The sequence below is a fragment of the Hyla sarda genome, chromosome 4 (assembly GCF_029499605.1).
Source record: "Hyla sarda isolate aHylSar1 chromosome 4, aHylSar1.hap1, whole genome shotgun sequence".
Lineage (NCBI taxonomy): Eukaryota > Metazoa > Chordata > Amphibia > Anura > Hylidae > Hyla > Hyla sarda.
This window is the reverse complement of record NC_079192.1, coordinates 54704018-54722442: the sequence shown is the minus strand read 5'-3', so window position 1 is coordinate 54722442 and position 18425 is coordinate 54704018. Positions and strand designations below refer to the sequence as shown.

The 18425-nt window shown below is 42.1% G+C and overlaps 1 protein-coding gene across 7 annotated transcripts in view; it reads right to left on the bottom strand.

Moving 5' to 3' along the window:
• The window catches only part of ANK1 (ankyrin 1), a 353544-nt gene that overhangs the window by 54861 nt on the left and 280258 nt on the right, over window positions 1–18425 (bottom strand). For all 7 annotated transcript variants that reach the window (XM_056570987.1, XM_056570992.1, XM_056570991.1 and 4 more), the window contains 8 exons: window positions 15695–15792; window positions 9874–10098; window positions 8391–8545; window positions 6349–6560; window positions 5650–5854; window positions 4886–4982; window positions 4566–4794; window positions 2563–2688 (listed from right to left, as the gene is read on the bottom strand). In XM_056570987.1, the coding sequence (XP_056426962.1) occupies window positions 2563–2688; window positions 4566–4794; window positions 4886–4982; window positions 5650–5854; window positions 6349–6560; window positions 8391–8545; window positions 9874–10098; window positions 15695–15792 (1347 nt within the window). The remainder of the gene's footprint in view (window positions 1–2562; window positions 2689–4565; window positions 4795–4885; window positions 4983–5649; window positions 5855–6348; window positions 6561–8390; window positions 8546–9873; window positions 10099–15694; window positions 15793–18425) is intronic.

Sequence of the window (18425 nt, the reverse complement as noted above, 5' to 3'; positions counted from 1 at the left end):
TACATTCATGCCCTATTCTTAGGAATCAATGTTTAATCTGTGGGGTCGACCTCGGTATAAAGAAGATACCATGGAGCTCTATACATGTCAGTGCTGGAAGTTTCATATTAACCCTCTAATAGTAAAGTGTATAAAGGGAGTTAATATAGAGCATAATACATAAATTAGAACAATTTTCATACCTCTACCAGAATGATTTTAAGACACCTTGGTCATTGTATGACATGGCCATCAAACATTTTGAGGGAAAAAAAAGTACGGAATGTGTAAGGCAAGTTGTTTTAACATGTACTGTTTCCAACAGCTTTCTACTACTATGGGGGGAGATTTACTAAGCTAATTGGGCCCAAAAAGAATACAAGCATTGTTTCTAGGTCAGAATAAGGAGGCATAAAAAAATAAAATAAATAAAAGAATTAGGAGGCACCTTGAAGCGGGACAAATACAGAACTGCCTTTGACTGAATGATGTCTTAAAGGGGTTATCCAGGAAAAAACTTTTTTTTTTATAAATCAGATTTGTAAATTACTTCTATTAAAAAATCTTAATCCTTTCAGTACTTATGAGCTGATGAAGTTGAGTTGTTCTTTTCTGTCTAAGTGCTCTCTGATGACACGTGTCTCGGGAACCGCCCAGTTTAGAAGCAAATCACCATAGCAAACCTCTTCTACTCTGTGCAGTTCCCGAGTCAAGCAGAGATGTCAGCAGAGAGCACTGTGTCCAGACAGAAAACAACAACTCAACTTCAGCAGCTGATAATTATTGAAAGGATTAAGATTTTTTAATAGAAGTCATTTACAAATCTGTTTAACTTTCTGGAGCCAGTTGAGTGGTACAGAGGTCCCTCAAGTTACAATATTAATTGGTTCCAGGACGACCATTGTATGTTGAAACCATTGTATGTTGAGACCAGAACTCTATGGAAACCTGGTAATTGGTTCTAAAGGCACCAAAATGTCATCCTAAAATAGGAAAAAGTGAAAATTAAAGAAAAATTGTAGTAACTAATACAGATAAAGCAAATCATTACATATAAAAGTAAAAAAGATCTGCTGGAAGCTGTAAATCACTGTCTATGTCAGTGTTTCCCAAGCAGGGAGCCTCCAACTGTTGCAAAACTACAACTCCCAGCATGCCCGGACAGCCAAAGGCTGTCCGGGCATGCTGGGAGTTGTAGTTTTGCAACAGCTGGCAGCACCCTGCTTGGGAAACACTGGTCTATGCTGAGGACAGGATCTTCTTCGGGGTCCTGTACAGTACAGGCAATGTCCTAAAAAAGTAACATGGAGCCGCCCTCACCTGATGTCTAAAGGAGCAGGTAACCCTGGTACAGGTAAAGTGTACAGAACGTGTAATACCTCCCTGTACTGTAGGGGGCGCTACCAGATATCAGTCAGTGCATACACTTCAGTAATACAGGGGTTTTACCAGTAAATTGCCCATTCTGATTGGTCAGTCCTTTCAGCCATTGACACGTTTCACAGATCTGGACTGTCTGTACATTGTATGTTGAGTCTGGTTTCAACTTACAATGGTCCAGAAAAGACCATTGTATGTTGAAACTATTGTATGTTGAGGCCATTGTAAGTTGAGGGATCACTGTATGTATATATATATATATATATATATATATATAAGTTTTTTCCTGGAATACCCCTTTAAATAGGATCTGTCATTTAGACAAAAATGCTTCTTTCTCCTGTCACCAAGCTTCTCCCCCCCCTCCTGTGAGACTGTATTCCACTCTGAAGATAAGCTCAAATTTGTCCTGTGTCTGCAAGACAAGCAATATAAGGCCCCATTCACACTACCGTTATGTTCCTGCAAAAACTCCCGTCAGAAAGTCCATAAAACGGCCATCAAAAAATCCCATTCATGTCTAAGGGATTTTTTGACCATCCTTTAGCATCAGTTATGTCCCGTTATGACTAATGTCCTTTATTTTTGACGGTGCAAATAACGTTGCATGCACTAATTGTTGTCCCGTCAAAAAAAACTAAACGCTGGAATAACGGATGGATGGAATGGCTGACGGATGTTCACAAAAAACATCCATTAGCGCCCGTTATTTTCACCTTCCGTTAAGATTCGTTATTGCTACTGAGCATGCTCAATACTGCATCACATCCAGAAGGGGTTAAAACGGACATAAAATAACGGACTATAATGGTGCATGACAGATGAAATAACGGATGATAACGAATGGAACTTGTCCTTTATTTTGACAAAATGCTGTTAAAATAACACACATTGATCATCCGTTATCATCCATTATGTTCAGTTATTTTGTCTATTTTTTCATGACCTCTTTCAGCAGAAAAACGGCTGACAAAATGCAGAAACATGACAATAGTGTGAAGGAAGCCCAAGTCTATGAAAGGGGGTGGGAGCTGGGAGAACTGCAAATTATAGATGAAGCCTGCAGAGCAGAAATCTGCTAAAAAATACCAGATACAGTACGAGTGATATAATGTCCAGAAATTGTGCTGCTCCTCTTGTACACATACAGGGCACATGAAAAGTCACCTGGAATGACAGGTACGCAATAAGTTGCTCTCTTACCTTAATGGGTAGTGCCAGTCTGTTCTCTTTAAATGCCTGGAAGGTAAAGCTTCTCTGTTGCGTTGCTTTCTTGAGAGGAACAAGATTCCCTGATAGCTCCACAAAAAGTTGAGTCCCATCCATTACCTGTAGACAAAGGGCATAATGCACAAGGAACATAAGTTCTTTATTAGTTCTTTTCCGTTTTGGACAATTATCACATTTACCTTTCTGGAATGTCTGGGAGACTATTGTAATAGGGAAGACTTACCAGAAGAGTAAGCACATTGGGGGAAATGTATCAAAACCCGTCAGGGGAAAAGTTGCTGAGTTGCTCATAGCAACCATTCAGATTATTTTCATTTTGCAGAAGCCTTTTAAAAAAAATGAAAGAAGCGATCTGATTGGTTGCTATGGGCAACTCAGCAACTTTTCCTCTGTTCCTCTGGACAGATTTTAAAGAATCCCCCCCCCCCCCCCCGTATCCTGTCTCTTCACTTACCTCTCCTAGCTACCACTCATGTGCTACCATACACAATGGGGGAGATTTATCAAAACCTGTATAGAGGAAGAGTTGTGCAGTTGCCCATAGCAACCAATCAGATCGCATCTTTTATTTTTAAAGAGGATTGTGAAAAATTATCTGGTTGCTACGGGCAACTGCACCAGTCTTCATCTACATAGGTTGTGAGAACTCTCCCCTAATGTCCTGGAATCTAGGCTGGCATTAAGACACTTTTAGTTTGGAGTCTAATTTATTTTGCAGTCTGAAAACACTTAAGGGTCTGATGTTATAGTCTGTATTTATTTTGGAGTGTGATGAGGGGTCATATGCACTACTTGTGTTTTAAACACATGAGGATGGCAGTGTGTAGGAGTGTGACCAATATATACATGGGTAATGCATATGTAAAATAAATTAGCATGGAGCACATAAACAGCCTAGCAAGGATGTACATACTATAGTGACAGACATGGAGAGAGGCCCCATCCTGGTTGGTCCCATTCCTTTTTCTATTTGTAAGAAATTGTGCAGAATTCCTCTATCCAGGAAACTGCATTGTCAGCATATAATGGAAGTAGGTATTAACCAATGGTCATTGAAACCAAGGGGAAATGAACACCAGACCTTTCTGTCCTGGGAGCAAAATCAGGCGCCATAATAGGAGGCCTATTTTGCAATGGGGTCCACTCTCTTCTATGTACGCCACCATTTCTTGTAATTACTGCAATAAAGCCACTGGTTGTCCAATAACCAGGACACAGACCAAGTTTTAATCAGGAATTATAGCTCCTTATACATGGTCACGATCAATCACATTTAAAAAAAAAAAATGAAATGTGCCCTAAATTCTGTGACCCTGAATAAAAGTTGAGTTTCGGATAAAAAAAACGTAGATCTAAGATGAACATTTTCCAATCTGTGGTTCTATAGTGGTTGAAAAACTACAACTTCAGCTTGTGGCTGTCAGGGTATTCTGGGGTGTTGTTATGTTAAAATAGCCATAGATCATGGAAGACTTACCAATAGATTAAAGCCATTAAAAAGCTCAAAACTGTTTTAATAGGCAGGCATAATCATTATTTAAAGGGGTACTCCGGTGGAAAACATTTTTTTTTCCCGGTGTCAGAAAGGTAAACAGATTTGTAAATTACTTCTGTATAAAAATCTTAATCCTTCCAGTACTTATCAGCTGCTGTATACTCCACAGGAAGTTCTTTTCTTTTTTAATTTCTTTCCAGTCTGACCACAGTGCTCTCTGCTGACACCTCTGTCCATGTCAGGAACTGACACAGAGGTGTCATCAGAGAGCACTCTGGTCAGTCAGAAAAGAAATTAAAAAAGAAAAGAACTTCCTCTGTTGTATACAGCAGCTGATAAGTACTGGGAGGATTAAGATTTTTATCTAAGTAGTTTACAAATCTGTTTAACTTTCTGGAGCCAGTTGATATGAAAAAAAAAATGTTTTCCAGCAGAGTACCCCTTTAATAAGAGAATATTAAGCTGGCAATATACTATGTACCTCTATGTCTCTGCTACGTGCCACTTCTGTAAAGTTCTCATGCTGCTCCAGAGTCTTCTCTAACTTGTCCCCTGTCATACAATAGCATCGTAGACGTCCTTCCCGTCCATCTGCCATTTTAGCAAATACAACAAATCGTGCAGTATACGGGACAGCACTAAGCTCCTTGTAGAGTTGGGTGGAGAAGGAAACCGCCTCGGCAGTGCGGGGACAGTCCGACAGCCAAAACCTGTAGAAATGTTAAAAGACACTCTATGATACTCAGGGACTGCTGCAAGGACTATCTTATAGAGTCATAGAATTTTGCTTTAACCTCTTACCTGGCTGAGACATTGGTTGTAAAATTGGCACATTCATTGGCATATACTAATTTAGTTGTCCCAGTAATGTCTTCCCACTGAGCGGGAGCTGTTCCACCTGAGTAAAGTAAAAGAAGAAGATGTGAAAAGTCTTTAAAGAGTACCTGTCACCAAATAAAACTTTTAATATAGTGTTCCTTGTGTAATTAGCAGACACTTTCCCATTCACTTGCTTTTAAAATTATCAAAATAAATATGTTTAAAATGTAATAGAAAAAACAGCCACTAGGTGGCTCTGTTCTGTTCCCTGCCATAATTAATACAGTGAGTTTGGTCTCCTCCCGGCCTGGCAGGAGACCAAACTCAGGAAGTGTTTCTCTACACTGAGCTTGATTGTCAGCTGCACAGAGCCTCACTGAAAGCTGCATAGAGCCTCACTGAAAGCTGCACAGACTGAAAGTTGCATAGACTGAAAGCTGCACAGAGCCTGGGATATTCTATTCATCCCAGCTCTGTAAAGATGTGAGGGTGGAATTGGTCCCCCAGCAGGCTTCAGTGATGTCATGCCTGCTGGGAAACGCCCACTTTCTCCTGCTGGGAGATTGTACTATGTGAGCAAGAACGGTAAGATACAGAGCTTTTTAATGATCTGAAATTTTTTTTAACGGAGGGATGGGTGTTAGGAGTAGTTCAGGAAAATAGACTGAGTTAGTTTAGAAAAGTTTATTTGGTGACAGGTACTCTTTAATCTCGAGAAGTTATCTTATTAACACCAGATTTCCAACCTGTTACACTGCATAGGAGTCTCAAGCTGGTGGTATCTCCCTCTCCGTTGTCTCGAGGGTTATCTTTCCAGGATGGAGGCAAAGGTATACGCAGGCCTATCGGCCGGTGAAATTTCCTGCGTCTTGGTTCCACAGTGACAATGGGGCCAAATGTTGCTTGATTGCCAAGCAACCGAGAGACCAGATCATCTGGCACGGGCTGAGCCTAAGAGGACAAAAGATGTGAAATGTTTCTAGATATCCCCAGTGTGTGCAGACAAAATGTGAAGAGAAAGACTAAAGGAGTCTTTTATGCACAAAGAAGAAATTTCCCAACTGGCACTACCGTGGATTTACAGGGAGTAATGAAGGCTCCTTCTCCAGACGAGGAGTCGTACTGCCGCTCCTTAATTCCTATGTATGGTGGTGCTCAGCAAAAAGATCCACAGACTCGTCACAATCCACACAAGAAAGAGAAAGGATGCGGCAGCTCGCCAAATATCTTCAGGCTTTATTATATGCGGGTATGCAAACAGGTGCATTTACAGAGCAACGTCCGTTTCACATTAACTCGTGCTTCTTCCGGCTCAAAAACAGCCGGAAGAAGCACGAGTTAGTGTGAAACGGACGTCACTCTGTAAATGCAATGCATCCTTTCTCTTTCATGTGTGGATTCTAAAGGAGTCTTTTGTATAGTGTTAAGAACACTACAGTACTCACTTGCAGCGATAACTTCACTTTCTTGGTTACAGCGGTTGGGGGGAAGGTGGCTTGAACTTGAGGCACGAGATGACTTTTAAGGATTCCTCCTTCTGGTCCAATGAGTTCACAATCTTGACATACCCGCGACATAACCACAAAGTATAGTGGAAAGTCAGTGGTGACGATACGACAAAGGCGCTTCTTGCTTAACTCCTCTTCACTCTCCAACTCTGGGAGCAGATACATAGGAAAGAACGTGATACAACAACGTACATTGAGCCAAGTGCTTTTTATCATTTTAAGATGAGAAAAGAAATACTGCGGTTAGCAGAGGAATATACGGCAGGTGTTGTATATCTCAAATGAGAGTGTCAAAGTAATTCCGCATACTACTGGATCAACTTTAGACTTAAAGGGGTACTCCCATGGAAAACTTTTTTTTTTTAAATCAGCTGGTGCCAGAAAGTTAAACAGATTTGTAAATCACTTCTATTAAAAAAATCTTAATCCTTCCAGTACTTTTTAGGGGCTGTATACTAAAGAGAAATCCAAAAAAGAAATGCATTTCCTCTGATGTCATGACCACAGTGCTCTCTGCTGACCTCTGCTGTCCATTTTAGGAACTGTCCAGAGCAGCATATGTTTGCTATGGGGATTTTCTCCTGTTCTGGACAGTTCCTAAAATGGACAGCAGAGGTCAGCAGAGAGCACTGTGGTCATGACATCAGAGGAAATTAAAGGGGTAATCCAGGAAAAAACTTTTTATATATATATATATATATATATATATATATATATATATATATCAACTGGCTCCAGAAAGTTACACAGATTTGTAAATTACTTCTATTAAAAAATCGTAATCCTTTCAGTACTTATGAGCTTCTGAAGTTAAGGTTGTTCTTTTCTGTCTAAATGCTCTCTGATGACACCTGTCTCGGGAAACGCCCAGTTTAGAAGCAAATCCCCATAGCAAACCTCTTCTAAACTGGGCATTTCACGAGACAGGTGTCATCAGAGAGGATTTAGACAGAAAAGAACAACCTTAACTTCAGAAGCTCATAAGTACTGAAAGGATTAAGATTTTTTAGAAGTAATTTACAAATCTGTTTAACTTTCTGGAGCCAGTTGATATATATTAAAAAGTTTTTTCATGGAATACCCCTTTAATTTCTTTTTGGATTTCTCTTTAGTATACAGCCCCTAAAAAGTACTGGAAGGATTAAGATTTTTTAATAGAAGTAATTTACAAATCTGTTTAACTTTCTGGCACCAGTTTATTTATAAAAAAAAAGTTTTCCATGGGAGTACCCCTTTAAAATTCATCCCCCGTGCATAAAATAAGGAAGAAATTTCAGGCCACATGTGGCTTATTTGTTCTGCTGTGGATCTCATCACAATTCCAGAATAGGCCCTCTAAATCTGCAGTAAATCTGTCACATCTAAACTTAGTCTAAATGTTTCTGACTGAAGATCACAGAAAGTAATGTGTCCAAAAAGAATACAGGACTATAGAGAAGAACAACACAACTTCTGGTTAGGGTTGCCACCTGGCCGGTATTTTAAAGGCACAGCTGTCCTAAAATGGACACCGTACAGCTGGTATTTTAGCCACCCTGATGATATTTTTATATTAAAAATACCGGCAATGCAATGGCTGATATTTATCCAACCAATCCTCCGACTCCCGGAATGTTGCACCATATAGTATACCAGTGTTTCCCAACCAGAGCGCATCCAGCTGTTGCAAAACTACAACTCCCAGCATGCCCAGACAGCCGTTGGTTAGTAACTAACTACAACTCCCGAATTGAATAAAACAAAAACAATCAAAAAGTCACATAAAAAAAAAATGGGACTGGCACAAAGAATGAGCCCTCATACAGGCCCGTATAAGGAGAGATAAAATAGTTATAAGGGTCAGAATAGGACATAATTTCCCCTGCATATGTGTATCCTGTGATGTCACGCATATATAATTAATTATGCAAATTGGCTTGGCCTGTATTTTTTTGCAAGAAAGGTGGCAACCCTACTTCTGGTTAATGTCCACGTCGTACCTTCATCCATACCACTCAGTGCCTCCTCCAAGTATTCCTTTCCATAGCGGTTCTGATGTTCCTTCCACACCGACCCGTTATCACTACGCAGGATTACCAGTTCTCGGTCACCACGTCCCACGGAAGAAAAGTGAGGGATCTCTACCACCACAGGGCTATAAGAATGGGAGAGGGTTGTGTACTTTAGTAAGGAGATTAGGAATCGGTGGTAATACTGCCAGGGAGGTGTTTGGCTGCATTCACACTACATTTTGTCCATACGGGGCCTTTTGGCGAAGATCAAGTGTAGTATCTGTTCTTTTCAGTTTCCTGCCGGTGGCAGGCGATGCCGGTGTGGAGCTGGTGGGGATTGGTGCTGCATGGTAGGGGGCAGGTGTACTAGGGTTTTCCGGGGCTTATTCTGAAGAATCAGCTCAACGGCTGCCCCGATGTGACCTGTTTCCTCCGGGTCTCGCCATGAGGCTGAGAGGGTCTAGAGCCGTGGTACTTTAGTGCCTCGGGGAGTGGTGACCCCGAGGTGCCGAAACTCACTGGGAAGCTGACTTACTGAGTGGAAGCACGGGCACCATGAACTCTTCACCTTGTGGCACTCACCTCTTGATTCCCGACCTTATGACTAGGATCAGAGAAATTTTTATAGATCCGGCCGGATGTCCGGGCAGTATACCTGCACACATTCACTTATTTCTTTCTTTTTGTCACTGTGTCACTTTTTGTGTGTTGTGTGTCCACAGGATTGTTAGGGTGCGGTAACCCTTCTTGGTGTCCCTCCTGGTGGTCTATGGGAGGTGTGTGAGGCCATCAGGTTCCTTACCTCCCTGAAAAAAACCCGGGTACTCCTGCATGGGCAGGGTACCGACTGTTATCGGCTCTGCAGGCAGATACCTTGGCTAACACCAAGGGGGATGCCGGGAGCATTTTGGTTCCTTAGTAGCTTCGGCGAAAAAGGGACATTGAACCTGGAACCTTGCAGGTACCTTTTGGTCCGGAGGCGAAGGGTAAGGTTTGTTGGGGGGCCTCTCTCCTGTCGGAGAAGGGCTTGCGATAGACCGCATCCTTTGTGCACGTTTCTTTTTTTGTGTAACACGTTTGCACTTTTTCTTGCACATTGGGTGATTCGAGAGCACATTCCTCAGCTCTTTGTCCATACGGGGACCAGATCCAGCTGGGAAATGGGAAAACCGGACGCTCCCGTATCCCAGCTGGACCCGGCCCTGCATCTTATTCAATTGAATTACCGGAGTCAGAGAGTGATTCTGGTCGGCTCATTTTTACCCCGTATCCGGGTTTTCTGGCGGGACTGAAAACCACAGCATACCACGAGTCCCAATCTGTCTCTGGTTGGCTCATTGAAATGAATAAGATGGGGGCCGGGTCCAGCTGGGATACAGGAGCGCCCTATTTTCCCATCCCCCAGCCGGATCTGGTCCCCGTGTGGACAAAATGTAGTGTGAATGCAGCCTTAGAAAGTTATGGAACCTACCTAAGAAACTGTGCCCCTGTGGGACCCAGAGCAATGATCCTGCTGGTCAGACCCTCTTCCTCACCCAATGGAGGTGGGCAGTTAAGCTTTTGTGGTTTCACGAGGCGACATGTAATTCTCGTGGGCGCAGCACAAGTCCTGGGTGGGATTATGACCCTCAGACCATTGTGACGGCTTCCACGCATTGATCCACCTCGGGCATCTACCATAAAACTGACTAAAAACCTGCAATAAAAAAAATGATTTATGAGTTCACAAAAAACCATCATGTACATAAAAGCTGGCAGGGGCTGCATCAGTCCTTACATTACCATGGTCACCACATGCCATACGCATAATGATTCTTTTGTCTGATGGAATTTAGTTGCATAATCCCGTCTACAGTCGTCCAAAAATTATTTATAAACCAGATTTATGACAGCTTCACGTCGGCATATGGTAACACCATCTGTGGCACAATACTTGTTGAAGTTGCGTGGTTGCTTTTCTGTAACATTCACCTACTATAAACCTGTTATAATGTGCGCAAATCCATATTTACAGATCCCATTAGAGACAAGTTTGTCCTATTTCACTTTCTTTCTGTCATATTGCCAGGACTGTGCAACCTGGAAAAATTATGTCTGTCTGTCTATCTTATCTATCATATCATATCATATCTATCTATCTATCTATCTATCTAATCTATCTCTTCTATCTTATCTATCTATCTCTTCTATCTTATCAATCTCTTCTATTAATCTATCTATCTATCTCATATCTATCTATCTATCTATCTCATATCTATCCATCTATCACATATATAACTATCTATCTCATATCCATCTCTATCTATCTCATCTATCTATCTATCTATCTATCTCATATCTATCTATCTATCTATCTTATATCTATCTATCTATGAAGTCCAAAGAGCAGCACAACTGCTGAAGTATCCTGTTCTAGGTTAGGTGCACGCCGTCATGGGATTCCAGGTCAAGGAGTCCGGTTAGATCCACGTGGCAAAGACCGCAGCACACAGGAGTAGTTAAAAAAAAACATAGAAGTGTTTATTACATCCTCAAAAAATAAAACAGGTGCAATGTTTCCACGGCCTCGTTGAAAAAGACGGGGGACGAGGCCATCGAAACGTTGCACCTGTTTTATTTTTTGTGGATGTAATAAACACTTCTATGTTTTTTTTTAACTACTCCTGTGTGCTGCGGTCTTTTCCACTTGTATCATATCTATCTATCTATAACTGGAAGAGAGGAGCAGCACACCTCCAGGTGTGTGGATGAAGCGGGTGCAAGCGGGCCCAATCGCAGCCCGGGTCACTGGCGGCAGTGATGATGCAAAGCAAAGAACTTGTCCCACAGCACTCCAAAGTAGTGAATACCATACCAAGCAATTTTTCACCCCAGGTACAGGTACCGGCCATTGACACCTTTTGTTCACTTATCAAAAGGGAGATAGACAGATTGCGTCACTCTGGTAACATACATTCAATTCACAACATCTCCCGTGAACAACTTCTGGCGATAGACGAATTGGTCCATGGTCATAACTTGATCATTAAACCCGCCGACAAGGGGGAAGCAGTGGTGATCATGGACTGTTTGAAGTATATAGCAGAGGCATCAAGACAGCTGGGGGATGTTTCTACATAAGCTCCACTTAATAAAGACCCCAAATTTGACATACAAAGGAGGATCAACACTGTCCTGGTAAATGCACTGACTGCACAAACCATAGATCACCCCCTGTTTAATTTTCTGACTGTTTTAAACCCAAAGACACCTATGATTTATTTTCTCCCTAAAATACACAAAAACCTGGTGGACCCTCCCGGGAGACCGATTGTCTCAGGGAGGGATTCACTCACCAGCAACATATCCATTTTCCTCGACCAAATACTCCGACCATATGTACACAGGGCAAAATCATATATCTAGGACACATCAGATTTCCTCCTGAAAAGAGAACAGATTTCAGTGCCAGACAACAGCATACTGGCATCCTTAGACGTCACTGTCTCTACAACTCGATCCCACACGATCTAGGCATCCAGACCATACACAAATTGATATGTGCAGATTTTTCTCCTACTCAAACCACATTCATCATCCAGCTACTGGAACTGGTCCTACAATGCAACTATTTTTTTTATTCAACAATAGATTTTATTTGCAGAAATCCAGGACCGCTATGGGGACGAACGTAGTGCCCAGTTATGCAAATTTGGTCATGACGGAGCTGGAGAAGATGTCTGTCTATGTATCCCACCACGCCAGTCATGTACTGGCGTGGTGGTGATACATAGACAACATTTTCCTCATTTGGACGGGCACGGCCGTCCAACTACACGACTTTTTGGCATATTAAATCACATTAAATTCACCCTCATGCATTCCATGCATGCAGTCCAATTCCAAGACACACTTGTGACAATACATGATGGCAAACTTGACACAGACTTATATGTCAAACCCACAGACAGTAACTCCATCTTATGCTACAACAGTCACCACCCACGCTCGATGGTCAAGTCCCTCCCCAAAAGCCAGATGCTGAGGGCACGTTGCATAGTGAGCATAGACAATAAAGTCGAACCCACACTTGACAAAATGGTTAACAATTTACACAAAGGGGGTACCCCAGAGCATTGACCGAGAGGAGTAAACATGAGGTTCTCACCCTCAAACGTGAAACACTGTTACACCAAAACAAGGTCAAGGAGCCTCATAAATGTATTCGCTTTGTTTCCACTTATAATGACAGACCCACATATATAGCCAGAATTATTAATAGGCATTGGCACATCCTCAAAGATAGTTTTCCCCAAGTGGAGGAATTCCAGAACCCCCCCCAGCCTCAGGGACAGATTAGTGAAAACTGACGTCTCGAAAGGTTTGGGAGGACAACAACGATACTTTGGCAAACAAAACAAGGGGAGCTACCCGTGCCGCAGTTGCATCAACTGCAACCGCATGGACAAAGGCCCACATTTCCAACACCCAAGTACCAACAAAATATACAGACTAAGATGGTACCTGACTTGCACCTCCGAATACGTAGTTTATGTACTTACTCGCCCATGCAACCTGCTTTATGTGGGTGAGACTACACCCACATAAAGCACAAGATTTAACCAGCACAGGAATTTCATCCGCAAGAAACGGATGGACCTACCCGTGGCTAAACATTTTACAGAAGCAGGACATCAGAAACATGATCTCAGATTTACTCTGATTAATCATGTCCCCCGTACCCAAGAGGGGAGGCGACAGAGTGAGCATACTCAAACGATGTGAACTACGTTGGATCCATGAGTTGGGCAGTTTATGTCCTCCATGGACTCAACGTGGATTTTACGGTCACAGCAGGCATTTATAAATTATCTAGATGACCTGTCGTAAATATGATTCTGTATAAGATGTGTGACACACCATAATTCTCTTTACTTGAATCTCCTGCCTTTTCCTTTGAAGACAATATAGTCATACTCTTGTTTTTCGTTTCAATCTTTCCATTTATTATTTTATTTTCCACTTTTTTCATCTATCCAATTTTCATATTTTATACACTTCATCCACTTTCCCCTTCTTTTCCATTCTTGCACTTGACCACCGATTTTTTTCACATTATTTTATTTATTTATTTTTTCATTTACATGTTTTTCATCTATAAAAAAATTATTTTTCATTTACAATTTTTTGTATCTCTTTTTCAGATAGATATTTCTTAAAAAATTTCCACATTTCTTCATTTTAATTTTTTGCCCCTTTCTTACATATTGTTCACCTGCACCTCAACACACTATTAAACATAGGTTGACTTTATATAGGGACAGTATTGTCACAACTATAACCCTCAAACGACATATACATATTATCCACAGCACCTTTTTCACTATCTATGTCTTAACTCATGCATGCACATACTACGGGCATTACCAGCCCTCAAGCAACATGGCGCACGCGAGATCCGAAAGCGCAGAGAGTGTGCGCGGTCCGTAACCACGTTGCCTAGCAACGTGACACGGTACCCTGTGATTGGCTGTGCCCCCGGCAAACTTGCAGAATCCTGTACAGGTAATGGCCGCCATTGAACACAGATGGGTGAGTGTTTGATCATATGGAGTTTCCCCCGATTGCTTTTAACCCCAGCACCTGCACATTAATCATGTATTTAACGCTGTACACGGTATGGACACTAATGTATATACTGTACAGCAATTTTTTACACTGCAGCACCAATGTATATGATACATCACTTGCTGTGATGTTGCATTTTGTGTTTCTTATGCATCAGCACTGCATTTATTTCACTTGTTTTATTTTATTGATCACTAATTGTATTTTGAGTGTAACCCATATAAATATGGGAGGAGTATGTCACAATGCATGCTTGAAAATGACCGTGGTGACGGTCGAAACGTTGTATCCTACCATGAGGCAATAAACACTTGTTATTCGCTACTTTGGAGTTATTTGCTTTGTATCTATCTTATATATCTTATATCTATCTAGCTAACATCTATCTAGCTATATATCTATCTATCTATATATCTATCTAATATCTATCTATCTATATATCCCAAGAAGAGCAGCACAACCTATTGGATGAACACTGATGTAGGTGCACGCTGTAAGGGAACCTGGGTTGGTGGTTCCACTCACATATACAAATCCAGTAAACAGCAGCACACAAGATTGTGAAAAAATTTTGAAGATTAATTCCATTTCCAGTGCAAAAAAACGGAGCAATGTTTCTGCAGCCTCTCGCTGCCTTTCTCAAGCTCGAGCTTGAGAAAGGCAGCGAGAGGCTGCGGAAACGTTGCTGGATTTGTATCGATCTATCGAAAATCTATCTATCTTATATCTATTTATCTAACATCTATCATCTATCTTTCTATCTATCCATCTATCTATCCATCTATCTATCTCATATCTATCTATCTATATCTCATATCTATCTATCTCATATCTATCAATTTATCTATCTATCTATCTATCTATATCTCATATCTATCTATCTTTCTAGCAAGACCTAATGTTTTTATTTGGTTTTAACATTTGGGCCTTTCTAAGGCATATGGGCATCATAGCTAAATGACTCCCCACCAAAATAAGTGGCACCTGCTTGGAAGGATTGAGTGCAACCATGTATTAGATGATTGTCTACTGAATTCTATGGGTGCCATGAAATGCCACACTATATGCAGAAGACATGTGTATGTGCCAGCAGCATCAAGCCATAACATCTGACCACTGGATATTTGAGAAACTGAACCCCTGACATTTAGCTCAAAGTAGGGGGAGATACGTAAGGAAAGAGTGTTCACTCTAATAAGGAAGCCACAAATAGGAAAGCTCCTTCACCCAACAGCTATCTTTCCTTACCACCCTATAGACATGACCGCTCGGCCAAGTGTTCAGAATGGAGAGAGGAACAGGGAGTAAGCTGCTGCCAGACAACTCTAATGGTGGCTTATGTCCCCAAGAACAAAACATCAACATGTCTGATCCCTTTCTTTCAATCATCATCTGTCAGGTAACAGTCAGGAGGACCCCATACACATTAGATAGTTGGTATCCCACCGAAATTACCCGGTTTGGCTGACTTATGTGATAAAGTGGGCACAATGACAGTGAAGAGTTACCCACCTAATATGTACCATTTATAAGGCTGATGTCTTCTTATGTGGCAGAGGGGACTAATCTGGCACCTAGGTACAGTTCTTATCTCTGCACCTGCTATGGCCAAAGCCATATGTCAAGCTTAGGACAATATAAGGAACACCAAAGATGGATGTGAATATGTTTCTGCTGTCACTCACCCTGTATGGACAGGACTGGCCACAGGACTGATATTGTCCGATGTCTCGGTGGCTGGACTGCTGGGGATCAGAGATTCATCATCTAATTCTCTAGACAGCTAAAGGAAGAGAGATATAGTCATGTTTCTAAGTGATTTCCATTTAAACACTGAAATAGACAAATACATTATGTAGAATGGTACATAGAGGAAACATGAAGTAGAAATACATTGACTAAAGCCTCAGGGGGAGTAGACGCAATCTATCAAAGTAAAGTGGTTAACTATAGATATACAAGGAAAGACCTTTTTACAACTTCTATCCCAAAGATTTTCCAGGACCTTGCCTATTCCCACAACATGGGAACTCCAAGGACATGCTATGCCATGACCCTCCGTGTAGCTGTACCACAGACCACTGATGCCAGTCATAGAGTTGTCCATGAACAGAACACCGGATGGCAACCGCTTCTGGATGACATCAAGGGGACTCCATTATGGATTTTTAGATTTGTCTTAATTCATAACTGTACTTGATATGTTTTATCGTAACACGGGATGGTGCCTTCTGTAGGCCAATGCCATGGAGGCTCTGACATGGCTCCAGCTGTTCCCGATCTATGACTGGTCTTCTGCTTGTGTGTAACTAAAGAACCACGCCATTTCCTTTTTAAATATCACGCAGGTGTATGGCTCCCAATTTATATTTGGGTACTCAAAAGGTCACCATTCTGAGGGCATTTTGTATCTTGGGCCTTAAAATTGCCCATCCTATTGGCATCGATCAGGTGGCCCTGAGTTGCATACAGGTAGCAGGTAATGTAAATTAGTTCAATAAATTTACAACACATGAACTTAAAGGGGTACTCCACCCCTAGACATCTTATCCTCTATCCACCCGGCGTTCGTTTAGAGTGACGGGTGTAGTGCCGGAGGCTCGTGACGTCACGGCCATGCCCACTTGTGATGTCACGGCCACGCCCCCTCAATGCAAGTCTATGGGAGGGGGCATGACTGCCCCCTTCCATTGACTTGCATTGAGGGGGCATGTCCTTGATGTCAAGAGCCTCCAGCCTGCAACGTCAGTCATCTGGCATGGAGCGAAGTTCGCTCCTGGCACCGGATGTCTTCGGTGCCGCAGCCGAGAGCGGACCATCACGATAAGATGTCTAGGGGCGGAGTACCCCTTTAAGCACAATCTCCTATGCAAAATTAGCTTTCCTCCAGACAGAAGAAAACTGTTCAGCCACAGTGGAGGTAGCTACCCTGTAAGTCAACGTCTGTCTCATAAAGGAGCCTTGAATCATGACCAGGGAATATCAGCTAAACCAGAATGTCTTCAACAAGACAAATAAGCAGTGGGGTATAGGGGTGTGAATATTGTAACTGCGTCATTGGTTGGTTTGCATATTGTAACTGCGTCATTAAAAAATAAGTGTTATTTCATTGCAAGATAGTACTACATATCTAACCAATGTCCCTCTGCTGACCCAATTCTCCCACTTTGCTCATGCAAGGTCTACTTTTTGAGAGTGACCAATATTTAGTCCCTGCAAGGTGCTCACCTAAAGAAGTGTCCCAGTCTGTCAGCTGTGCCAATGTGCAGGGCAACAGCCGGGACAGCACCGAAGTGAGCTGCAAGAGCCGGAGAAATGCCAAGAGTGAGCAGCAAGAACTGGAGCAGTGCCAGAGTGAGCCTGAGCTCTTACATTGGCACAGTCTTAGCTGCCAGCATTCAAGTTGGCTTTGTTGTACCAGGGAACAGTGTTTTCCTTGTAGGAGCTCTAGAGCTTTCTCCTTGAACTAAGGGTACATTCACACTGCGGAATCTCCGCTCGCTGAATTCCGCGAGCGGAGATTCCGCCTGGGGGCCGCCGCAGGAGGTGATTCGGTGCTAGGGCCATGGGGCACTGAGCCGTCACCATTGACGGCTATGCAGTGCTCGCGGAATCCATGCAAGGAATGAACATGTTCTTTCTTTGCGCGGAACAATTTCAGCAGCGTGATTGTCTGCCGTGGAAATTTCGCAGTGTGAACGGGTCTCGCGGAGACCCATTCATACTAATGTTAAGTTCACACCGCGGAATTCCGCTCGCGGAGTTTCGCTTGTGGAATTCGCGGGAATTCCGTAGTGTGAACGCACCCTAAGGCAGAAAACTGTAAAACAGGACCCCATTAGTCAACACTCTTCTACTGGGTGTGCAAGACTGGCTGAAATACTGAGCGATCAGGCCACAACTGTGATGAACACAGACACAGAGAACAATTCCCCCAAAGAGACTATTATTCTGTTAAAGGGGTATTCTGGTGAAAAACATTACTTTTTAAGTCAACTGGTGCCAGAAAGTTAAAGGGGTATTCCAGGAAAAAACTTTTTTTTTATATCAACTGGCTCCAGAAAGTTAAACAGATTTGTAAATTACTATTAAAAAATCTTAATTCTTTCAATAATTATCAGCTGTTGAAGTGGAGTTGTTGTTTTCTGTCTGGCAACAGTGCTCTCTGCTGACATCTCTGTTTGTCTCGGAAACTGCACAGAGCAGGAGAGGTTTGCTATGGGGATTTGCTTCTAAACTGGGCGGTTCCCGAGACACGTGTCATCAGAGAGCAGTTAGACAGAAAAAAACAACTTAACTTCAGCAGCTCATAAGTACTGAAAGGATTGATTTTTTAATAGAAATAATTTACAAATCTGTTTAACTTTCTGGAGCCTGTTGATATATAAAAAAATATTTTTTTCCTGGATAACCCCT